The sequence below is a fragment of the Podarcis muralis genome, chromosome 1 (genome assembly GCF_964188315.1).
Source record: "Podarcis muralis chromosome 1, rPodMur119.hap1.1, whole genome shotgun sequence".
Lineage (NCBI taxonomy): Eukaryota > Metazoa > Chordata > Lepidosauria > Squamata > Lacertidae > Podarcis > Podarcis muralis.
The window spans coordinates 23,165,107-23,191,437 of NC_135655.1; the positions used below are offsets into that span (position 1 = coordinate 23,165,107).

General features: G+C 43.0%; 1 protein-coding gene across 6 annotated transcripts in view; it reads left to right on the forward strand.

Annotated features, from left to right (window-relative positions):
* CCDC88C (coiled-coil and HOOK domain protein 88C) overlaps positions 1-26,331 on the forward strand; it is a 100,789-nt gene that overhangs the window by 8,988 nt on the left and 65,470 nt on the right. For all 6 annotated transcript variants that reach the window (XM_077924781.1, XM_077924778.1, XM_077924769.1 and 3 more), the window contains one exon: positions 5,531-5,639. In XM_077924781.1, the coding sequence (XP_077780907.1) occupies positions 5,531-5,639 (109 nt within the window). The remainder of the gene's footprint in view (positions 1-5,530; positions 5,640-26,331) is intronic.

The window sequence follows — 26,331 nt, forward strand, 5'->3', positions numbered from 1 at the left end:
TGAAAATTACCAGAAGACTCTTAAAACACGGACAGCCATTCTTTCATTCCCTCCTCACCACTCCCTGTGTACGTTTCATATGGCAGAGTGGCCATGGAAACACTTTCAAGGAGTTTCACATAACAACTGTTGTGTGCTGAGTTCTTTTATTCCTAGCTAGAGAAAGCAATAACCATATACGCCCCACATAATAAGGACAGCTGTAGAGAAATGACTAAACTGTATAGGCTCTAAATTGTGCTGAAACCAGGATGTGGTTAGATCAGCAGCTGCCCATCACCAGAAGATAGGTGCATGCTTTCAGCTGCTCATCATAAGTGCAATGTTGCACGCCAGATCTTGAACACAGGAGCAGGTCAGGAAACTATTGTCCAAGTTAGGGCAGCAGCTGGGACACTCTCACAAACTGAGTGCATAATACTGGCCAAATTATTTTGGGAACAGAGACAGATTTACTAGAGTGGGATTTTCTATCTGGCGGCAGGGGCGGGGGGGAGGCATTAATAAATTGAAATACATCTCCTGCCCTTTATTTATAAATATTTATATCTTCTTCTTCTTTGGCGATCACTCGTAGCTGAGTAAGATTGTCTTCCATAAACATGGCATGATGCTGGTATATGGCAGTATTTTTTATTGATGGCCAAAATCAGATTGCCCCACTTTGCCCAATGGCTCAAAGGATTCACTCTTGTGCTTTGCACAATATGGCTTAGCTGTTGTTAAGTCCCCATAAATGTGCAATAAAATGCTTAATAAACTCACCTGCTCCCAGAATAATAAATAAATAACTAAATAAAAATGGGTGCAATAATAAGCTAATAAGAACTTGAAAATATTGAAACAGGCATCTGTGTTAAATGCTCTGGAATTTCTGATGCAATAGAATGGAATTGTGCTCATGAGATGCTCCTGCCAGCAGAAGTGGGGAACTGGCTTTCACTGATACCACCTTCCCCCTTAGTCCCTTGAAAATCTGTTCCAGAGCATTGGAGGACTGTTCAGCACAGCGTGAAAGGTGGTTCGAGGTACTGTAGGGGAAAGGGAGGATCAACAAATAAATGCTACCAAAGGCTGTTCCAGTGGGGGAGCTTGCGCTGGATCCCAGTTCCTTCTGAAAATGGAAGGAGCCATTTTGTTCACAAATGGTTGGTTGGAATCCCAGACATACATCTCTTGAACTGTTTCCCAGGGAACCTGGAGGTTCATTGGAAGCTTCTCAGCAGGGTTCCTCACCATAAAGATAAGAAAGAGTGGACAGCTCTGCCCACCACACCTGCTATTCCCCCCCCCCTCCGGCTTGTGCAGCCACTGCAGAGTGTTTGTTTTATTTTAGAACCTGCTCTCAGCTCATCTACGAGGCATTGATGGGAGCGAACTGGTTTTTCTTCTGCCTACCTCTACTGAGCGTGTCTCCTATTTATATTATTTATATAATATAATATCCTGCATCTCAAACACAACTGTTTTTGAGGCGAGTAAAATGCTCCCTGGAATTCTCCCTTAATGTATCAGAGTTTCTTAGCAGGTGAGTCAATGAGGAAAAGGTTCCCTGAAATAGGGAATAGCATTTTCCGGCTTTTGAAAGCTTACCCAAGCCTCTGTTAGAAGCTCTTTGAACAAAAACAATTTCCGCACCTATTTGGCATTTCAGTTAATCTTGGCATTTTTAGCATAAAGGTTAGACATGAGCTTGTTTTTCCATCATGTTCTTTCCAGTACACTACACTACACTGTGATTATAATTGCAAGCAATAGAAAACTGGCCTTCGGAAGTCGTTTATCTTTCATGGCTGTAGTACAAGCAGTGGCAGGTGCCAAATATCCTAAATTAGTGTGTTTTCTTTTACTTTCTGTTGACTCAGGACAGTGAGCTAACAGGTACTGGCTCTGTTGAATAGCTAGAAGTGCCTGTTGATATGCATATAAAACAATGTGGAAATGTGAACAAATCTGTGAAACCTCTGCTTGTTCAGTTCCCCCCAACTTTGATATATTTATTATAGGCATTTGCAACCTGCTCTTTATCCAAAGCTCCCCAGACAGAGAAGCTCCCATGCCCCAAATTTATTATATAAACAAAGACAAGTACAACCCACAGTCCCTTTCAACTCCCAGAATTCCAAAAGTGCACCTGGACCTGACAGGCTTCTAACCCAGACAGGCTTCTGGATTAGGTCATGTTTGATGCTGAGAGCTCAGTTGGCAGGCTGTCTGAGAGTTAAATGATCGAGTTCATATATTCTAAAATTAAAGGAAAGGTGAACAAAAGAAGTTTGGGCCCACAGGGCACATGGCTGTGATGTGAATTTGCCAGAGTGTGGTGTTCACATGCTATGCCTCCTGGTGCAATTTGCTTTCCTTTTGTTTTTAAAACTTACTCATCTCCCCTATATCAGTTTCCAAACTTTCTTCCCTACAGACCACCTAATGGGTTTTCCACCTGTTGGAGCAATTGTAATGTCTTTGCACTTCAACCCTGGCTTTAGACATGATTGGGGGAAACCCACATTTGAAGATAATGGTCTGCTGCTGTCATGTAGTTTGGACATTACCCGTGTCTGGCTTCATCATGGTCAGGGAAGAGATTTTATTTATTTATTAACAAATTTATATATTTGGTTTCTCAGCTTAAAATTTTATAATCACATATCCAACATACAACATAAAAACAAGATTCCAAAGAATCTCCTGGACTTCCCTCCTCCCCTTTTGTGGGTCCTATTGTTAGTCATTTCCTCCCGTATCTTTTATAATAATCCAAGTCTTTTACACCTCCGCTTTGTCCAAAATTCACCATTAAACTACAAGTATTCCAATCCTACTGACAATTTTAGATGTTTACAATGGTTTTTAAGATAATTTATAAATTCCCCCCATTCCTTATTAAAATTTTGGTCTTCCTGATTTCTGATACTTCCGGTCATTTTTGCCATTTCGGCATTATCCATCAACTTAATGGGCAGGGGAAGAGATTTAGCCCCCACCTCAAAGTAGCCCTTTACTCCCCTGCCAGTGAACGGCTGGCAGGGGAGTAAAACCTCCACTGAGGGGGGAAGCAAATCTTGCCCATCGCCCTTGGAAATGGGGAAGCCAACCCGCTCCTGACACAGTAGATTTGGGAGTAAACGCTGTTCCTTCTCCTTTCCCCCTTTCAGACATTTCCAGTGTAGGAGGGGTGTGTTGGTTTTTCCTAATCTTTCCCAGCTTGGTGGGCTATTGGTAGTGAGGGAAACATTTATCATCTCTCAGGCCATGCAGGTCCGTGTTTGGTTTGGGGGAAGATGAGCGCCTCGGGTTTGGAAAGGAGACCTTGTGCCATCCATGGCAACTGCTTCCCCCTCCTCTTCCTCCCCTTCCCCATTCAACCTTGATGGTTCATCTTGCTACAAGTTAATACAGTCATACCTCGGGTTGCGGACGTGATCCGTGCGGGAGGTACGTTCGCAACCCGCACGCGCATGGTGCAATTTGGCACTTCTGCACATGCGTGTGGCGCCATTTTGTGTTTCTGTGCATGCGCGAGCGCCGAAACCTGGAAGTAACCCGTTCCAGTACTTCCGGGTTCAACACGGCCCACAACCCGAAAACGCGCAACCCGAAGCGTTCATAACCCGAGGTACAACTGAGTCAAAGGGGAAGTGGTCTGATGAAATGCTGCGCTGTGGAGTCTTAATTCTGCTGCTCCAAGGCCAAACTTTGCCTTTTGTGATGGAGCCAGTTTAACAGCCGCCAGTCTTGACAACCTAGAACCAAAAGCCTTTGGGTTCTAATCTTTCCCAGACATCTTTGAAAGCCTCAAGCTTTTGCTTGTTGCCATTGCCTGTTTTATTTTAAATTTTATTATACACCAGATCTCTGGCTTGTGGATGAATTGGACTGAGCTCCTTGTAAGGAGAGCTTTCCCTGTTTTGTTTGGGAGCAGCACAGCTGTGCCTCTTGTGCCCTGCTTTCATGCTGGGACAAGGGGCAGATTCCACCAGGTGGTAGATCAGTCCTGGTGGCTGCACCAGCAGTTTCCTCTCAGTCATGGAAATCGCCTCTGAGGAAGGCTGGGACTGTGTGAGGATGGGGAATTTGTTTAAAAACCAGCTCTGAATTTAAAATTTCAGACTTGTGCACCTGATTTGATAAGACTTGGTGAGTAGCTTGGGGTAAAAAACTAACCAAGTGTAAAATGATCACATTGTTACAACAGCTCTTACACAACTGAGGTTTAAATACCATGAAACAATCTGTTTTCCTTTAAGGTAAAAAAGACTTCCTTAACTGAGAAATACTCAGGGTTAGGCTGCCAATGTGCCTGCCTTTGTGAAAGACTTCATTTGTCTGTTTCTTTATTATATAACCGCTACTGCCGTTTAATTTTTGCACATTATACATATAGCAAGCTAGGTGCCTTTCAAATAAGACAGTTTCTGACTAGTCTATGCATACAGTAGAAAGAATATGGAGGGGGTTGACTTGTATCTGGAAGCTGCCCAGAGTGACTGGGGTATAAATAATAACCTCATTATCATCATCACCATTATCACTTCAGTCTGTAGATGAGCGAGTCACTTTTTTATTCTGCCTGTTAAGTGGGGAAACAAGTACAATGGTGATATGTCATAGCTGGCTCGCTCTTTCTTTCTTTCTTGGTTTAATTTTTTTAAAAAAACTGCAGTTCTTTACTTGGTAGAACATAGAAAAACAGCCTTCCTATTTGCATTCTGAAGTGACACTGTTTACAGTACCTCTGGTTACATACGCTTCAGGTTACATACGTTTCAGGTTACAGACTCCGCTAACCCAGAAATAGTACCTTGGGTTAAGAACTTTGCTTCAGGATGAGAACAGAAATCGTGCTCCGGCAGCGCGGTAGCAGCAGGAGGCCCCATTAGCTAAAGTTAAGAATAGTTTCATCTTAAGAACGGACCTCCGGAACAAATTAAGTACTTAACCCGAGGTACCACTGTACAGCACTTTATAGTCTACTCTATTACCCCATTACCTTGGGAAGCATGGTATAAAAGTCATTATACATGTTAAGTAGAATGAGATGTTCGTATTTTGGACCACAAAATTTAATTCTGCAAGTAGTAGTTTTAATTATGAAATATTGTCTATAGGACTCCTTATATGTAGTGAAACTAGCACAATTCTCATTCTCTCTCTCTCTCTCTCTCTCTCTCTCTCTCTCTCTCTCTCTCTCTCTCTGTGTGTGTGTGTGTGTGTAAAGGCTAGGTTAACACTTTTAGCCTGCAAGCTTAGTTCTCCAGCCATCTATTTTGAAATCTCAGCCTTGCACCTTCAGCCTGAAATAGACCATTTCTGAATCCTAGCACCTCATTCTATCTAACTTGTGGAATGACCTTGTGATTACGAAGGTCAAAGAGGTTATGGAATTTACAAGGGGTTTGGATATTTCGGGAAGTAGCAAAGGAGCAAATAAAGGGCAATTGAGGGACATAGCAAAGATACTGTTTAAACAACAAAGTAATTACTGAATTCCTTTGGATTTCCTAAAATCCCAGCCTTCCTCTTTCAGAGATCCACGACCCACAAACCAGCGTGTCAACAAGCATGTCAACAATGATGTCAACCTACGGATTCAAAACCTCACCATCTTGGTCAGAAACATCAAGACCTACTATCAGGTATATCTTATGAACTTTTTGTGCCTGCTCTGCTGAAGAGACACTTGCCACAGGAAATAAAAGAGGAAGTGGTCTGTGACGAAATGTTTTCAGTTAATGCTCTGATCCTTGCAGCAAATCAGCATTTAAATGGGAAGAGTATTTTAGCTCTACATGACCATACATTCCCTTTTCCACTCCTGGAAAGGTATTGGGTGGTTTGTGTAAATTGTTGGACAATAGACCTGGCTGCGAACTTGTTGAAACAAGCTACCTTCAAACTATGTTTTTAAATGTGCATTGCCAATTTCCCAGAAACCCTCGACCTTAGTAGGCTTGCCAAAGAATTCCATAGTTCAACATCCATCATTGATCAATAAGTAGTAATTTCCTCTGACATTCTTCTTCATTAATTTACTCTTCTGTGACTTGCATCCAGTTTGAAATGCGTGCAAAATGTATACATGGTCAGGGATTTTGGTTTGTGTACCTGGACTATTGGTCTGCTTGAGTACAGTGGTGCCCCACAAGACGAATGCCTCGCAAGACGGAAAACCCGCTAAACGAAAGGGTTTTCCGTTTGCGATGCGCTTCACAAGACGAATTTCCCTATGGGCTTGCTTCGCAAGACGAAAATGTCTTGCGAGTCTCACCATTTTCCCCCCGCTTCCCCCCTTTTTCTAAGCCGCTAATAGCCTTTTAGCAGCTAAGCCGCTAAGCCTTTAATAGCCGCTAAACCGCTAATAGCGCTAATCCGCTTAGCCGCTAATGGGGTTGCTTCGCAAGACGAAAAAACCGCTAGACGAAGAGACTCGCGGAACGGATTCTTTTCGTCTTGCGAGGCACCACTGTAATACGCTTAAAAAGAATGTCACCCCATAGCTCACATTTTAAGAGGACTTCCAATTTCTGTTCTGCAATAATACTTCGACACAATGGATATCAGACACATCAACCTTGGCCCCTTGAATATTTGTTTTAAGGGAGCCAGGCCCCCTCAAATTAAGGCATCCCTGAGCATGTCACAGGTTCAGTTGCCAGCTCCTCCAGAGGCCTCGGCCTCCTCTGTCGTGCACAGTTCGTCACACGAGCACGACACGCGCTGGGCCCTCTCAGTCTTCGGGGCAACCTGGCACCTCTGATGAATATCATCCAAAAATTTTATGGAAACCAAATATCAAGTCTAAAATAGAATATACAGTAGATGAATGTGACCATCAAATATTAAGTGTCTCATGGTGATTACTATTCTGTACCACCCTATCATAGTCAGGCCAGTATACAATGAAAAGACATGAAATACAATTAAAACCAATGCAAATAAATTTCAAAGTGTCTACCAAAAAAGAAAGAAGCTAAATTAAAAGGTTGAAGATGTAGGTGGAAGAGTTCAGAAGTTAATGCAGCACAGAAAAACGATTGAATAAATTATTTTTAAAAAGTCAGGAAGGCAATCAAACCTGCAAACAGTGGGATTTTCAGAAACAAAATCTGTGCTATCTGTGATATGTTGGAAGGGTTAACTTCTGAGTCTCCTCAGCTATAATGCTTGAATGTGCCATCAATGCAATAATTAGAGCAGCTTCCCTTGTGAAGTGCTCCCATTGTGTAGTGTCTGGGAACTAGCTTTCATTGTTCACCCTCAGTTTGCATATGTTGCAAATGTTCCCATAGAACAGCAGAGGTTGATCAGTCCATGCTTCTCTTGGAGATTCCCTGTTGTGTATAAATTAATTCTGACTACCCAGTTGTGTACTGCTAGAAAGGTCAGGCATGTTTCACTGTTTCTAATGAAATAGGAAAACACACAAGCAGATGCGTGGGTTGCATGCATTCCTGGATCATGCATGCTTTGTAGTCCTCAAGATGTGTAGAAAAACAGAGTTTACCTGTGGGGTTTTGTGTGTGTGCTGATGTCCAATTTCATCATGCAGTAGATGAACTACTTCACTACAGAAGAGCATGTGGTTCCATCAGGATGGCTATTTTTGCCATCTAGATTACAGTGAAAGTAATGTACTTTACATATGTCAATATTTCTGTCCAGTGCAGAAGCTCTGACTTTCACTCCAAGGTCATTCTAGAACCTGGCATGTAGAAATCATGTCTGAGAAGTATTAAAAGAAATAATAACACCATATAGAGGTGCCCTAAGATTTTGCCAGTTAATCACTGGCCATCCTGCTATTACATTCCTGCTTTTCAGACAGATGGTTCTCTAAAACACACAGAGTCCGAGGGCTTGGAAGTTGGTGGAGGAGAGAGAAATAACTCGAAATCAGGCAGCTAACCTGTTCCAGCATCTTACCAGCGGTTCCAGGCTGCTGAATGTATTTTTATACCCTCATAAATCTAGTTGCTATTCTTGTAATGTGAATAGTAAAAATCTGCATTTCATAACGTAGGAAGGCTGGTAGCAAGACAGATTGTGTTTTTGTTTCTTTTTATCCTGTGTCTCCAAATGTCTAATTACGTGGCTTCTTTGTCTTGCTGCTGCTTTTGTCTCTGGAATAGGTTGTGTTCTCTTTCAGAGTGCAAAAAGGGCACTATTAGATCAAGTGTGTTGTTTTTGTTTTTTAAAGTAGAGCAGCTTTTGAAAAACTCCCATGTGAGTTTAGGAAGACCCAGAAAAGACTTCACATTTCGTAACCAATTTCCGAACCTAATTTTGTGCCTTTTGTAAAACCAGTTGTGCTGTCTGATAGTTTTCAGAGTAATTTCTCAGAGTAACCCCCTCTCTGCCCTTTTCGTTTTTAAATAAAAGCTTTGGGTGCGCTACATTTTAAGCAGTATCTCCTAATAGCAGGAGGTAAGCTGGGTTAGCAAGGGAAAATGTGATTGATTTAAATTGCAGCCGGGAAAGAGGGCGGGGGGGGGGGGGAAGGTTCCTGAGAAACAATAGAAGTGAGATTTGCTGCTTCCGCAAGGGAAGTGTGAACTTCAGAATGCCACATTTTTAATTATGGTTTTCCTTTGTCCAGTTCTTTGCTGAACAGCTATATCTTTGTAGGATTGTGTCTTGGGATAAACAAATGTGGCATGTTTAACTTTGTTATTCTTTGGCAGGTGAAATTGCATGGTAGTCACTTTTTTTTAAATCCCCCGTTATATTATAATCCTTCAGCTTGGGCTTCTTAAGAGAGCAGGACCAGTAAACCTTTGATCCACCCCCATCTGCCTGAAAATCAGATATGAATACATTCCATAATGTATGTGTTTTGACATTTCCTGTGTTTTGCTTTTTTGGTTCTGAAAGAGAGCACAGCCTTGAAGCCACACTGCCAATTAAAGCATGTTTGGCTCTGTCCCTGGCCTTTGAAGAATTTATGGCTGTAGCAAAATTCTGATCTGAAAATCCGTGTAGGGAACCCTGACGACATTTTGGCCACACTTTGGGTGGTAGAGCTTATTATTTGTACAAGAACTGCAGCGCTCACAACAGTACCTCTGTTGGTTTATTTGCAAGGTCTCTTGCCCACCCTTCACTATAAGGGCTTGGGGCAGGTTAGAAATAAAATATAATGTATGATGATAAAAGCAAATAAAACATTTGCAATTATGAAACAAACAAACCCATTCCAGATGGAAGAGAACAGCATAAATTCAGCAAAAGAGGATGGCCCCACAGAAAAAAACAACACGCCTTAACTGTCAAGTGAAACACAGGCAATTGTAGTATTGCAAGCCATGTTGAGTGTTAGGTAAGACAAGTGTGGCCTTCCAACAAAATGTTGTAGTGTGGAGTGTTCATGTTTAGGGTGCCAGCCAGCTTGTCGTTCCCCTTTGCAGGGAACTCTGTTCCATCCCTCTCCGCAACAGGCTCGCTCGGCATCAGCCTGCCCCCAAATCGGTGCCCTCCAGTGGTTAGAAAAGATGGGAGTTGTAGTCCAGCAAGGGACGGAAACAATATAAGGAAAGGAGAAACAAGGTGATTATTTGTGTGACTTCCTGACACAAATTTGTTGTACTCAGGGTGAAGGATAGACTCATGTGCCTAAATGTGTTCCTTATTGCTAATCAGGTATTCGATGATCAGCTCCATCAAAACCAATAAACCAGGGAAACCACTCTGGCTGTTTACTGCAAAGCTGTGAACACTAAAGCATAAGGAAATATAGATACATCTGCGCTGGTGGTGTAAAGCGAAGGAGAAAAATGCATCCTTTTAAACTTGGGAATCCTTCTCTGTGGGTTACATTTGTTTTTAAAAAGAAATTCAAGAGAAGGAAGCGATCAAGAAGAGAAGGCAGCATTTAGGTGTGTTCACTTAATGGGAACAGTTGTCCTTCCGCTGTTTCTATAAGTATTGTCTTGTGTGCAAAGCTTATTTCAAATGTAATCTTGGTGGGGAATTGTTTTAACCAGGAATTCGTGGGAAAAGATTAGTTACGTTTTCGATTTACAGTAAACATTGCACTGCCTGGCAAAAGAATTGTCATTTGCTTTTTGAGCTGTTTGCTTTGGGACTGGCATGTGCAAGTTTTGAAGTTGGGTAGCTGTGGCATCTATGCTATGGCACCACATGTTTCCATTGATCCCAGCTGGTATTTTTAATATGCCAGGAGGATTAGCTACTTCTGGCGGCCATGCAGAGTGTGTAGGGGCCCACAGGCTCTAGGAAGCCCACCAAACCTGGAAATAATAAATTACGCCGTGCAATAATTTTGTTGTCCATTGTTTATATGATTTAAGTTTTCCTTCTTCGTGACAAATGTTTGATGCCCGTTGTCATGTCAGTTAATATCAGGAATAAAGATGCAACTGTAATTCATATGCATTATGAAGATACGTGCTTCATAGTATGTGTTTTATGGGGCTGCATCTGAGTGCTACCCATGCTGGAGCTTACAGAGCCTTCTTGGTGGTGGCTCCCCATTTGCAGAATGCCCTCTCTGGTGAGGTGCATCCATCTTCCTCATTATTAACATTCAGGAGGAATTGAAAAACATTCCCGTTCCCCCAGGCATTTGATGGCTCGAAGATACTGTTTGGGGCAACCTTGAAATTATTAACTCTGAGGACATGTGGTTATTTTTACTTTTTTATTTTCAGTTGTGTTGTTCTACTGCTTTGTTAGCTACCCTGGGAAATTCTGGGAAGAATTGTGGCATACAAATGTAACAAATATATTCCCTCTTCTCATAACAAGGGTTCACCTCTGATCAGAAAGTATGTACTTAAGATACTGGAATATATTCAAACTAAATTGGGTGAGGGGGGCCACAGTGTATTTTGTGCAAGGGCCGGAGTATGGCTGCCACAACTTTTTATGCAGTTGTGTTTGAGGGCTAAAGTTGGTGTTGTACAGCCACAAAGCCTTACTTTCGCTGTACGTTATTCTCCAATGGATCTTGAAGGGAAAATCTCCCCCCCCCCCTTTTTGGAACCCTCTGGCATTGAATTTATAAGGGATAAAACTAAATGTGAAATACAGATAATTTTATGGTGGTCTCAGGCAGGAATCAGACACACAGTGTATGAAATGAGTGGCTTAAGCATTGTGGTTTCCTAGCAACTCTTATCTCATTTAAAAATTGCTGTTAACACTTGTGTGTACAAAGATTGCCGAAAGAGGTTTCCTAGATTTCCTGAGTTCAGACTCTCTGCTCAGAGCAGGGTAAAAAAAGAGAAAAGCAACAGAAACTTACTTAACTCTTGGCATGTTTGGCAGTTGCTTGTGAACCAATTTTGAGGCCCGTGTGTGGGAAAGTAGCATATGCATTTTTCTCTTTATACAGAAAAAAAATATTACCCAGGTAGTAAAATAGATTAGTAGTACAGGAATATAGATTTGATCACTAGTGTATGATAATAAAATACTTGAGTTACAATAATTTAAAATACAGCATCACAACAGTTTAAAGCAAATTAACAATCTCAAAAATAGGATGTGCCCTAAAACTGTACCTCTCGTGTGGCAAAGGCATTAAGAGATGTGTCTTTAGCATAAGAGGAAAACTACTGATTCACAAGGGTGCCAGTTGCACTCCTTTGGGGAGGGAGTTCCATAGCTTAGCAGCTGCCACACAAAATGGTGTCTCCTGGGCCACCGCCACCTCAAGCTTGTGAGCGGGGTGGGAGTACCAAGAGGGTCACCTCTTCTGATTAACACCTAAGAGGGTCTGTAGGGAAGGGGGCAGCCTTCCAGGCATTTGGGGCCTAAGTCATTTAGGACTGTAAACACTAATGTGAGCACCTTGAACTGGGCTTAGAAATTGACTGGGAAACCCGTGCGACTGTTTTAAAAGGGAGGTTGTATGAGATCTAAATGGAACCTCAGTTAGTAAATCTGGCTGCTGAGTTTTTGGGCCAACTGAAGTTTCAGAGTCTTCTTCAACAGCCTCACATAGAGGGTGTTGCAATAGCGCAGTCCGGAAGTTTCCAGAGTATGGAGTACAGTGGCCGAGTCATTTCTGTCCAAAAGGAGCCACAGGTGGCAAACCAGGCAAACCAATGCACTCCTAGCCACTGAGGTCACCTGAGCATGAAGTGACAGTGTGGAATTTAAGACCACACTACAAGGAGTGGACCTGCCCCTTCAGGTGCAACCACACCTCTTGGATGTGAGGACACCAAACACCTCTGTCTTTTCCAGATTCAGCTTCAGTTTGCCTGTACTCAGAAGGATAAGGAAGACAAGGAAGTAATATCTTCTCATAGTGACATTTAAGGCTATAGACCAGGCATAGGCAAACTCAGCCTTCCAGATCTTTTTGAGACTACAATTCCCATCATCCCTGACCACTGGTCCTGTTAGCTAGGGATGATGGGAGTTGTAGTCCCAAAACATCCGGAGGGCTGAGTTTGCCTATGCCTGCTATAGTCCTCTGCTCACCTACCTGGGAATAAGTCCCATTGAGCCAACCCCTTTTGGTTGACAAGCCTAGGATTGAACGTTAAATTTAACCAGGTATTGCCCTAGATCTGATTGAGGTGTCTGGATGGTACCAGAGTATAACGTTGAAGCAGGATACACCTCTCTGGGGAGATGGTGCCAAAGTTTTGGAGTTGGTGCAGCCTCTGTGTAGACGCTTGCAGTAATACATGCTTTTATTGGCATGTTTGGTGTGGGGGTTTTCAACCCAGCACAGATATTGACTTTCGGGTTTTAAGCCATCTCACTTCTATTGCACTTTAATCTGGCTAATATGAATTTATTCAACAGACTGATACACCTTCTGTGGAGCTGTCGCTGTCAGAATCACTGAACACGAGATATAATTTCAGCAAAGCATAGGAACGAGACAAAAACAAACAATCCTCATCCAGCCATGGTTGAAGCTAATGTGTGCTAATGCATAAGAGATTGGCATGGTGGCATCTGGGGCTGGGTAACGTCTGCAGTTAACCATGCAGCGTCGAGACCATTTTGACATTCATTGGGTTAAAGGGAGGAAAAGGTCACTCTGGGGTTAATGCTTGGCTTATTTGGAACAGCTGTGTTGTGCTAAGGCTTAAAAGGCTGTGTTCCCCTGGGAACTTGGAAGAATCCATAGCTAGAAAATGGAAGCAGGTGGATCTCCTTTAGGAATCCGTTGGCTTATGGAAGCCCAACATACTCAGCGTATTTCGGATTCAACACCTCATAAAAGGACCATAAATGTTTACAATTGTTTGACCCAGCAGAAAGTTGTTCCTCTTTGTACTGCAGCATTGCTGAGTGTTGGGTGTTCATCTCTTGCAGAGCTACAAATCCCAGAGTTCCCTGGGAAGAGAGATTGGCTGCTAAGCTACTCTTGAGAACTGGAGCTCTGTGAGGGAAAGAGGGGTCTCCTAAGAACTCTCAGCACCTTTAACAAACTACACTTCCTGGGGTTCTTGCAGGGAAGCCATGACTTTTTAAAGTGGTACGATACTGGTTTAAATGTATAGTGCAAATGGGGCCTGTGTCCTGCCTCTCTGCTTCCACTTCCAATGCTGCCACCTCCTCCTGGAAGAAAATTATTGTTGACCAGAGAGTTCCCATATTCTTTTTGATAATGAAATAATATTTGACATGCATTGATTACATTATAGAAAAGCAACACACTATATTCTAGAGATGCACTTTATACCTGCAATGTAAGCATGCATCTGGGCTGCACTTTCTCCGTAACATTATTGGAAATGCAAGCAAACTGCTCTCTAACAGTCAGTGTCTCTCTTGGTATATACAGTGGACCTGCCACTTACATACAATGGTACCTTGGGTTAAGTACTCAATTTGTTCCAGAGGTCCGTTCTTAACCTGAAACTGTTCTTAACCTGAAGCACCACTTTAGCTAATGGGGCCCCCAGCTGCCGCTGCACCGCTGCTGCACGATTTCTGTTCTCATCCTGAAGCAAAGTTCTTAACCTGAGGTAATATTTCTGGGTTAGTGGAGCCTGTAACCTGAGGTACCACTGTAATTGCACCTTTAAGTGTGTGGCCGAAAAGGAAACAAATAAATGAAGAGCGGCAGAAACTTGCCAGAGAAATACTTTTTGAGTCCTCCGTTGTGCTTACCAGGCTCTGGGATGGCCGTGCTCCCAGGGCCCTCACACATCCTTCTCCAGAGCCCAGTAAGCAAGGCAGAGGGCTCAGAAAAGCAAGGCTCAGTAAGCAGGGCAGAGTCCAATAGCTTTTGGAAGGCCACATGTTCCCCATTTCTGATTTGGAGGATTTGAGGCACCTGATAAATTCCGAAGCCCATCCTGCTTTGCAAATACACTCCCAGAATCCACTCCGTTTCCCATAGGCATGGCAAAATTCAACGTGTACTTCACTTGTGTTATGTTGCAAAGTTAGCAGTGCATCCTGACCAACACACAGAGCACCCAGCGTTTTGTCTTTTCTGGGTTCATTCCTGTTATCTGGAAGCCTGATCATGTGAGCTGTTCCTCAGTATCTTAAGCTGCCTTGACAACAAAGCAACTCGTGTGCTAAGCATTGTTGCTGAATCCTTTGCATAATTGATCGTTTATGTACTGAGTTCTTGTACTGAGTAATTCTTGTTTTTTCGCCATTGCCATTTGCTTTGGCTCTTTTGCTTGACAACCTGTTGAAGATTTCAAAAGCAACAGTATAGCCATCACAGATGACTGGAACATTTGTTTTTAGTAGCCAAGTTAAACCATCCTCTCTGGCTTATTCCCCCGGATTGGTTAAATGCGTTCCTTTTTTGTTTAGTGTTGGTGAGTCACCCTGTTGCCGATGAAAAAGTATTTGCACTTCATAATTGGTTTTAGTTACTGTTGCCTACAAAAGTTAAGAAACGTTGCTGATTCCTTCCTAGTCAGATTTCAAGACTGGTTTGCAGCTGGGACATACATATTTCGGCTTCATTAACTACGAACCCCAAAATCTGGGATCCCCTCAAAACTGGTGCTAAAGTTTTGCAACTGGAAGCTGCAGATTTCCACACTGAACAAGATACAGTGGTACCTCAGGTTAAGTACTTAATTCGTTTCGGAGGTCCGTTCTTAACCTGAAACTGTTCTTAACCTGAATCACCACTTTAGCTAAAGGGGCCTCCTGCTGCCGTCGCGCCGCCGGAGCCCGATTTCTGTTCTTTTCCTGAAGCAAAGTTCTTAACCTGAAGCACAATTTCTGGGTTAGCGGATTCTGTAACCTGAAGCGTATGTAACCTGAAGCATATGTAACCCGAGGTACCACTGTACATTGATTTCTTCACACACCCTGCAGTGCTCCCTGGAATAAGGTTGCCATACATCTGGAATTTCCTATACCTGGAGTATTGCAGTCAGAAGCAGTGTCCGGGTGGAAAGCTAAAATATGTCCAGACGTATGGTGACCCATGTTGGCAGTGTCATTTTTGGCAAATTCCCTTTAAAAAAAAGCTCAGAAACATCATTTCTTTTTGCGATTTTGCCCAAAATGCTCAACAACTTTCTTCAAGTTAATGAACATGTAGACCAGAATCTTCAAATGACAATTGATAATCCACTTTAAAGGAGGTGGTTGTGCATCCTCTCTTTAAGAGGACCTCTTTGGACCTAGAAGTGTTAAATAACTATTGCCCAGTGGTGAAGATACCCATTTTGGGCAAGGTACCTGTGAGAGTGGTGGCCACCCAGCTTCATGTAAGTTTGAAGGAAAGTTGATTATTTGGAAAATGTGGATAACTCTGAGTTTCAAAGTACGGCTGTGCTTCAGTTCTCACTGCTTCAGCTCATAACAATTTAGGGTTTGTATACCTGAAGGACCACCTCCATACCTACCAACCTTCTCAGGTGTCCTTGGAGAGGACATTCGCTGTGGTAGCCCCTAAACTGTGGAACTCCCTCCCCACAGTGATGCATCTACGCATATTCATTGTATTCAGCTTTCACTGTACGCTAAAGACACACCTCTTTGGCATTTAAGGTACAGTACATTTTCGTGTGTAAGACTTGGTGTGTTTTTTTACTGAAAAATCATGTTTAAAATCGGGGGTCGTCTTATACATGGGTAGTGCCTAGGGGGGACGTGGGGTTATTGGTGGCAAGGGGTGGTGTTGATTTGGTTTTTCTGCGGCAATTTATTTTCTAGAACCCCTATCCTTTGCTGAATTTATACTGTTCTGTTCCATTTGTCATTTTTATCATTGCAATGGTTTCATTTGTTTTTATAACAAACCTGGGAACCTGCCCTGGGACCTTATGCTAAAGGGCAGGTAAGAATTTCCTATAAGCTAACTAAGTAAGAGACGTCACCTTGCCAACAAAGCCATGGTTTTCCCAGTAGTGATGTATGGAAGTGAGAGCTGGACCATAAAGAAGGCTGATCGCCGAAGAATTGATGCTTTTGAATTATGGTGCTGGAGAAGACTCTTGAGAGTCCCATGGACGGCAAGAAGATCAAACGCATCCATTCTTAAGGAAATCAGCCCTGAGTGCTCACTGGAAGGACAGATCGTGAAGCTGAGGCTCCAGTACTTTGGCCACCTCATGAGAAGAGAAGACTCCCTGGAGAAGACACTGATGCTGGGAAAGATGGAGGGCACAAGGAGAAGGGGGCGACAGAGGACGAGATGGTTGGATAGTGTTTTCGAGGTTACCAGCATGAGTTTGACCAAACTGCGGGAGGCAGTGGAAGACAGGAGTGCCTGGCGTGCTCTGGTCCATGGGGTCACGAAGAGTCGGACACGACTAAACGACTAAACAGCAACAACAACAAACTAAGTAAGAGGTGCAATGCTGTACCAACGGCAATAAAATAAATTAATGCGATGTACCACATGCCGTACATTGCAATATGTGAATGCCATGTATTGCATAGCTGCCATTTCCACCACTTTACATATTAGGGTAAATGAGCAGATTCAAAAGAGCAGCTGTGCTGCTAGGTATAAAATATTCAGGAACGGTAGAGGAGCCAATCTTGTTTGTGTCTTCATAAGAGCTCATTAAGCCGAAAATTGTTATCTGCCACTTTATTACAGGCCCCAGAAACTGGGACGAAACTTTAACAGCAGCTTCTCACCTGTGTTTCATCTTTCAAAAACAAATCCTTTTGAAAAGGCTTATTTCAAGTTGCCATCAACAAAATGTGTGGCATATGTCCTGGAGGCAAGTGGTTAGATGTATGGATGGTAGCGTGGACCTACTTTGACTAGGCAACCTGCATTAGCCTCATTAAGGAGTGCTTCCTCTGAGTGTCTCTGTGTTGCATATATGAGGTGAAACATCTTCCTTGCCCTTAATGAGAGAATCATCCCCTCTGCTGTGCGCTGTCTCTTTCATGTGCCCTGTCATTGCCCTTCATGCCGTTTAATTCAGAACTTAGTGGCCCTTGAAATAACTCCTTCAGCTCTTGATGGACATTTTTGCAGAGGCAAAGTAGTCCGTTTGGTTGCGTTTGTTTAATGTATTGCAGTGGTAGCACGATTGTCATATTTCCTAAGCGGGCTGAGCATTAGCAGGGGCCAAGAGGTATAGAAATGAAATTAATAATATAATAGTAGCAATAATAAATCTGATTGGGGGTGGGTGGGAGGAATGGTGCCTAGACACTCTGTTGTGGTGACTATGACCTAAGTTTAAGGTGCCATTTGGTGATTATCTTATACAGTGGTACCTCGGGTTAAGAACTTAATTCGTTCTGGAGGTCCGTACTTAACCTGAAACTGTTCTTAACCTGAGGTACCACTTTAGCTAATGGGGCCTCCCACTGCCGCCGCACGATTTCTCTTCTCATCCTGAAGCAAAGTTCTTAACCCGGGTTAGCGGAGTCTGTAACCTGAAGCATCTGTAACCCGAGGTACCACTGTATATCTGAGTTTCTAACACTGATCCTATCTACAGTATTCAAATTGGATGTTGCTCATTAAAAACTTTTTGACAGGCTCCTGCAGGATTAGCTTTTGCAGAGGAATGAGCTAATATCTGTAGCTCTCTCGTTTCCCACCAGCCATGTCTTAGAATCAACTAGTCCATGGCATTCTTTGTGGGGGGAGAAAACTGGTTTGACCAGGTAAATTAACACCTTGGCATGGATAGTCTTTCACAATGACGTAAGCAGAGTTTATTGTAGTAGTAAGAAGGGTTTTTAACAAGGCTATTCTTCTTTCAACCAGGCCTCCCTTACTTTTATAACGTTGCTTGATATGTTTGCGTATTTCGTGAGGAGTGTTGTAGCAGACTACATGAATTTAATGTTTCCTGCCCCTTGACATGCTTAAACTATGTATGCTTTCTATACTTCCTGGTGTGGAAGATGGTTTTGGTTTCTGTTCCAAAGAATAGCATCGGAACTGCCTCCAAATAAGAGTTATAACTAAATGTATTGTCTTCCGTGGACTCTCCTTCATTGGAGGTTATTGAGCAGAGTTTGGATGGCCATCTGCCATGGATGCTTTAGTTGAGATTCCTGCATTGCAGCGGGTTGGACTAGATGACCCTTGGGGTCCCTTACAAGTCTACAGTTCTACGATTCTTTGCCCCGCTGACGTTTCCCCCCCTCCTTTCGTTTCCTGCATTTGGTGCCTACCCTTCTTTCAGATGGGAGCCTAACACAAACTCCCTCTAAAACACATTAAAATCTACATTTTGTATGTGTTTTTCTCTCTCAGATAATTCTGTACCATTCTAAATTTCCACAAGAAAAAAGACTTTAATGGCATTATTCAAAAGACCATAACTCTTTAAACACAAACAAACAAACAAACAACCCTCAAAACATATATTTAAAAAAAACCGAATTAGCCAAATGAAGAAAGTTGGCAATGCTACAAGGAACCTCAAAAACTGGCCTAACCGGGAGTATTGTGTGGGTTAATCTTTTGTAAATGTTAATGATTATATGGTGCCTCTTCTGTGTTTGTGACAGACGGCAGGATAAAGAGATCTTAGCAGGTCTGTGTTGCACCTGTTAATTTTTTTTAAATATTTTTTTTGCTGGTGACTTTCCTGGGCGCTCCCAGGAGAAGTATTAAATATCTCATGATTTCTAAAATGTATTAATAAAGAAAGACTGGTGAACTTTTCCTTGACAACCAAAATGTATTTTTAAAAAGCCACCCTAGTCGGAAATGTTTGGCTGATTATGGGAGATGCTTCATATCAGTAGGAGGAAAACCCCAGAGGAGGAGAAACTAAAGCTCAGCAAATGAATTAGCGTTAACAGTATTAGTTCTACACAAGGTGCACAACAGATTACTTTAAATGGAGATAATTGGTGATGTAGCCTTGTCTCAGATTCTTGAGCGCTGATGATGACTAGTGATGGCATCTGAAACATCTGCCAGAGCTGGTGCCAGTGGTCAGCATAGCTGGTCACCTGTCAAGGCCAGTGCCTCAGCAAGGACCCCACTGCCAGCTTCTGGAGCCCCCTGGCTCTGCAGCCGTCTGGTCAGCTGTTCTCTCTGAATGAGTTAGTTGTGAGAGAAGCAAGGAGGAAGTGCATTATCCTTCATTCAACTTTCTTGCTAGCTAGTTATGCACACAGTGGCCAAAGGAAGAGGTTTAGTGAATGAGTAGCAGTAACACCAGCACTCTGGAGTTTTTGTCCAAAGGCCCTCTCAGATCTGAACCCCCGCTTCTCTTTTCTGTGGGTATATCATGGAGCCCTGCCCCAAAAAGCTTACAATTTATGTTGGAAGAGTTTGTTTTTGCAAACCTATACAGTGTTGCTGAAAATGTACAGTGGTACCTCGGGTTACATACGCTTCAGGTTACATATGCTTCACGTTACAGACTCTGCTAACCCAGAAATAGTGCTTCAGGTTAAGAACTTTGCTTCAGGATAAGAACAGAAATCGGGCTCTGGCAGCGTGGCAGCAGCGGGAGGCCCCATTAGCTAAGTGGTGCTTCAGGTTAAGAACAGTTTCAGGTTAAGAACGGACCTCCAGAACAAATTAAGTACTTAACGTGAGGTACCATTGTATATAGCGCAGCTGGGCCTCTAGTTTTCCCTCAAGGATACATGTGGGCCTTTGAGACTCTGGCAACATGTGCTGAGCAGCTGGATTTAATTTTTTTAGCTGTCTGTAATCTTAAGTGACAAGCTCTTAACACAACCACACTTTATTATCACCAGTTACTACAGAGAAACCGCCACTGTGCCATTCGGGAGTGGAATCAAATAAAAATCCAGGGTAATTTAACTGGAGAGCAATATAAACATGAAGAGATACTTGCACACGCTTTAGAGTGAAAAGTTGAGGATAAATCAATAGGATTCTTTCTTTTCTTTTTTTTATTTCCAGTCAGTGATTAAATTAGTAAAATATGCTGCTGGCAGTAAAAGCTTGCAAGCCTGTACTTTCACAATTGGATTTCTCTTCAGAGAATAGATATTTGATTAAATGAGCTTTAGTAATGGGACTTGGGAAAATTTTTAAAAAGGTACCGTCTTTTTCCGTGTATAAGACTAGGTTTCCCCCCCTAAAAAATAATGTCCAAAATTTGGGGGCATCCTATACACGGACAGATCTTTCCCCATTTTCTTAAATTGGAGTCCCCAAAAATAGGGGGGTCTTATACATGGGGGCATCTTATAGATGGAAAAATACGGTAAATTAAATTTTGGATTTTTAGAAGAATGCCAGAGTAGTAATTTTGGAGTTGAGTTCCTTGGAGTACATTCTGATTATAATTATGAAAACGTATGGCATTGACTACTTAACATCCGACTGTATCATAGTGTACATATCTGGTTGTGGCAACTTAAGAGCTTCCTACCTTGCAGAGTGCAATCCTAAGGTACAGTGGTACCTCAGGTTAAAAACTTAATTCGTTCTGGAGGTCCGTTCTTAACCTCAAACTGTTCTTAACCTGAAGCACCACTTTAGCTAAAGGGCCTCCGCCATCTCATGATTTCTGTTCTCATTCTGAAGCAAAGTTCTTAACCCGAGGTACTATTTCTGGGTTAGCGGAGTCTGTAACCTGAAGTGTCTGTAAGCTGAAGCATCTGTAACCCGAGGTACCACTGTACTTTTTCCTTTTTTTTTTTAGGAACACAGGAGAAGAAATGCACACTGCCGAAACCTTTGTATGTGCCCTGTGTTAATCATCACACTAACTATAATACTGATTTATTTATATGTTTATTTATAAAGGTAAAGGTAAAGGGGCCCCTGACCATTAGGTCCAGTCGTGACCGACTCTGGGGTTGCGGCGCTCATCTCGCTTTATTGGCTGAGGGAGCCGGCATTTGTCCACAGACAGCTTCCGGGTCATGTGGCCAGCATGACTAAGCCACTTCTGGTGAACCAGAGCAGCACACGGAAACACCGTTTACCTTCCCGCTGGAGCGGTACCTATTTATCTACTTGCACTTTGTGCTTTTGAACTGCTAGGTTGGCAGGAGCTGGGACCGAACAACGGGAGCTCACCCCGTCGCAGGGATTCGAACTGCCGACCTTCTGATTGGCAAGTCCTAGGCTCTGTGGTTTAACCCACAGCGCCACCTGCGTCCCTATGTTTATTTATAACCTGCCATTAACAGGAATGTCCCAGAAAGATTTACAGCATATAGAAACACAACACAAAAGACTACTTCCTGCAAATATGGTAACCCCCAAACAATACCATACAGGGAAGATAACAAAACCAATTCTTCAGTTTTAAAAGGCCAGAGGTGGTACTAGGTATGTCTCTGGGAGGAGGGCATTCCACATGCCTGGGGACCATCTCTGCGAAGGTCCCCCTCATGAACCAAATCTCTCAGAGTGGCAGGAAGGGCTTCCCACTGATTTTAATAAACCTATAGGGAAAGAGGTCCTCTTTCAGTTGTATGGGGCCCAAATCTTTTTTAAAACAGTGCATTTAAAATATTTGAAACCTTTCACATTTAATATCAAGCATTCAGTCCTTTTATTTGTATGCCGCCTTTACAAAGTTAAAACCATGCTCCAGGCAGTTTACAACATATAAAAAATTACACAGGAGCAAACATAACAAAAGTAGTCATAAGCAATAAACAAAACAAAACAAAAATCAAAATCAAAAACTGCATAATCAAGTTGAACCACTTCCACATAAATCATAAGATCCGAAATAAATAAACAAAGAATAATATCTGGTGATTGTGATTTACACACCCCTTGGAGAACATTTTGAGGAGTTTATCCATTTTCTAAATAAATAAATATACAGTATTATCAAGAACAACATACTGACCATATTATTACGAATAAATCTATATTAGTTTATGTATAAGGATTGAAAGTTGAATTGTCATTTTATTTTTTATGTATTTATAAGGGGGAAATTGGGCAACATATCCATAGACTGCAGGTTGATAAGGTCAGTAAGGACAGTTGTGAACATATAGATTTTTGTGTGTTTGCCTATTAATTACATGTGAATAGCAAAAGACTGCTCAGCATTGTCCTGGGGGTAATCAACAAATGGAATTTACTTGGCTCAGGCATTAGATTACAAGAGTCAGCGGATGGTACCCTGTGAATTATTTATTTGGTCCCCTTTTTAAGTTGATGCAAGATTGAAATGTGATTTCATATTAGCTCTGTTCATTCTTTGGATGAAAAGATGAATCCTGAAAGTTAACGTAAAGACCTTGGCGTCTGATCTAAGGCAGGATGAGATTGCCCATCTAAGCAAGGTGGGGATGCCTGATCTTGATGACTCTGCGGTGATAGTCTGAAGCCAAAATAGAAGTGCATGTTTGTGGGTTTAGGTCAGAGTTGCTTTTCATGCAGGCTCAGTTGATTCTGAATCCCCAAAGAAGCTTGAAAACAAGTAGGACATTTTATCTGCAACAGGTGTTCATATAAAACATGCTTGAGGTTTGGTTGGGTGTTTGTAAATTGACTACTAGAATGCTATAAGCAGCTCCAGCAAATGGCAGGCCTACTACTTCTGATTTGCAAGCAAATATGACAGTGGAGTCTATATTGGCATGCAGAAGTAAGGACAAAAACGAGGGATGACCTTGTGATGATGGGCATGAGGTGGTCCCAGCAGATGGTGTGTGTTTCTAAATTTAAAAATGTGTGTATTAAGAAGCTACAAGCATGAATGTACTGCAATGTGCAACCACATGGTGGCTGCATACTTTTATGACATAAGGAAAGACCTAGTCATTCTTGTTCCAGGCTCCAAGAATGAAGCCAAATTTGTTAATGAATGAAAAATTCTCTTAAGTGCAGTAGAAAGTTTGCCCTTGATGGTAATCAGGTCCTTTAGGTAATAAGAAACCTGTACAATCTCCAGATGGGCCACCTGTGGCATCTTCAGATGTTGTTAGACTCCCAACTCCCATCATTCCCAATCCGCGTGGCCTCAATGGTCAGGGATGATGGGAGCTGTAGTTGAGCAGCATCTGTCAAGGGCTCTTTCCAGCCAAAGGAATGCACACGGCAGATAGTTTACCTCTCTGTTGTCAAAGACTTGGGATATGTTGATCTTGGTGTCTCTGTTGACAGTCCCTTCTACAGCTCAGGAGACCTATACACACCAATCTAGCGTTTAGGCAGCTATTCCCAGGTCTGCACTCCATGGAGCAGTTGAAGCAACAGGGAACCCCTTCCCCCGATGAGCTGTGCGCATGGAGGCTACGCCTCTGTGGATGCTTCCTCTGCTTACCTCTTTTCAATCCACTCCTGGTTCTGGGAGACAGTCGTGCAGGAGAGGGTGAGGAAGCACCTGGCTCTTCACTTGCCTGACCAGTGGCAAGTGGCACCTGTCCAATAAGCAAAAAAGTAAGAGGTAGTAAAATACTAATGCCCATCAACTTCGGGCCCCCCTCAAATTTTTTACTGGGTGGGGCTGAATGGACCTTGGACCCTAAGAGTTTGCTACCATACAGGGGTTGGCAAAGTTTTTGTGGCTTGGGCCAGTTCACGGTCCCGCAGACGCCGCGGTGGGCCGGAGTGCATGTGCAAACGCTATTTCCGGCACGGAGGAGGCGTGCACAGCTTCCAATTGGCTGCAGGAGCTTCCTGCAGCCAATGGGAATCCGGCCAGCATCATGGAAGGCGGTCCCCGCTCCGCTCTGGTTTAGCTCACGGGAGCCGACTGAGCGGGCAGCGGGGGTCCATGGGCCGGTTAAACAATTCCCATGGGCCGCTTGTGGCCCATGGGCCTTAGGTTGCCGACCCCTGCTCCTACACTTCCACCCCATTTGAATTTATCATATGCTGTATACTAGAATGGATTTTGCAGTTAGTTTTGTCTGATCAATGTACTGCAGAATGAATTATTTTTAAAAACCCAAAATCTCTAGATGTTCAGTGCTTTCTTTTGGGCGTGCAGCTTAATTCAAAAGGTCTAGTGTCTACAGATTCTTATCAGCAGAGCCGCTGAAAAATATGCCACTATGCTTACCAGAATTGCTTCCAGGAAGCAGCACCTGCCAGCATGGGTCCACCAGCTCATACATTACTTCCTGCATGAGTCTGCAGCCACAGGGCCTCTTGGTAGGGAGCATTTTAGAGCATGCAAAGCTGCCCCTAGACGGGAAGTGGAACCTATGGTTCTATGCCCACTTGTTTCACTTCACATTCATTTGAAGGCATTATAAGACCTTAGCATTCAGTAATGATGACAAAACCGCTTGGCATTGTACAATGTTGCTGGTCTAAAAAAACGAGGGAATTTGGGGGAGAGGCAGAGATTAGAGGTCATTTGCAAGTGAAAAGCTTCATACAAGGGGCAGGGGACCCCTTTTTAAGCCAAGGGGACACATTCCCTTCTGGGCAGCATTCTGAGAACCACATGCCAGGGGTGGGAGCGGCCAGAAGCAAAAGTAGGCAGGGCAAGAAATGTAAAGTTTTTAAATTGTACAGTAGACTGGTTTCTATGCACACTGTCTCTCACCCCTCTCTGTATTCTGTCGAGGCAGTCAAGAGGCATTATAGGAGTTCAAGGAAACATGTCAGGCAGGAAAAAAGACTTAGGATGCAAAGCAGTGAGGGGGTGCTCTGCAAAGAGGGGGGCTGGCATGGGGAGAACTGTGAGGGCCATATAGAGGGTCCCAGAGGGCCACATTTGGCCCTTATGTCTGAGGTTCCCCATCCCTCGTTTAAACATTTGCAAGGAAGGAGAGATGCGCATGTCTGGATGCTAGAATTTTAAGGGGGTGCAAGTGAAAAACGAGGAGGGCATAAAATGAGAGCAAGTAGCCCAAGAGGAGGATAATGGCACACTGAGGACAAAATAGGTTAAGAGAGAGAGAGGGAACAAGAGGCTGGAAAAAATAAATAGATTTGAAAACAAAAGTAGTGGTTGAAATGATCTTACAAGGAAATGGAAGATAATCTGTTCCAACCTCCCTACTTCTGCTCCAGCCTTAGCACAGTACAGTGGTACCTCGGGTTACATATGCTTCAGGTTACAGACTCTGCTAACCCAGAAATATTACCTCGGGTTAAGAACTTTGCTTCAGGATGAGAACAGAAATCGTGTGGCAGCAGCGGGAGACCCCATTAGCTAAAATGGTGCTTCAGGTTAAGAACAGTTTCAGGTTAAGAACGGACCTCCGGAACAAATTAAGTACGTAACCAGAGGTACCACAGAATCACCCCTGCTGCCCACAAAAAAACTAAGCAAACAAACATATACACATACATGTTATGGAGGATCTTGTTCACCAAATTAGCAAATGTGCAGCTGTGCTCTAAAAGCCCAAGTCTCACTTATGAGTTTTGATGCTGCCTCCATGAACAAATTCACTTCTTCCAGGAAGTAGTAGTATGTTTGTCTAGGCAAGTCATATTAAATAACTATAATCATAGAATCATAGAGTTGGAAGAGACCACAAGGGCCATCGAGTCCAACCCCCTGCCAAGCAGGAAACACCATCAGAGCACTCCTGACATATGGTTGTCAAGCCTCTGCTTAAAGACCTCCAAAGACGGAGACTCCACCACACTCCTTGGCAGCAAATTCCACTGTCGAACAGCTCTTACTGTCAGGAAGTTCTTCCTCATGTTTAGGTGGAATCTTCTTTCTTGTAGTTTGGATCCATTGCTCCGTGTCCGCTTCTCTGGAGCAGCAGAAAACAACCTTTCTCCCTCTTCTATATGACATCCTTTTATATATTTGAACATGGCTATCATATCACCCCTTAACCTCCTCTTCTCCAGGCTAAACATGCCCAGCTCCCTTAGCCGTTCCTCATAAGGCATCGTTTCCAGGCCTTTGACGATTTTGGTTGCCCTCCTCTGGACACGTTCCAGTTTGTCAGTGTCCTTCTTGAACTGTGGTGCCCAGAACTGGACACAGTACTCCAGGTGAGGTCTGACCAGAGCAGAATACAGTGGCACTTTTACTTCCCTTGATCTAGATG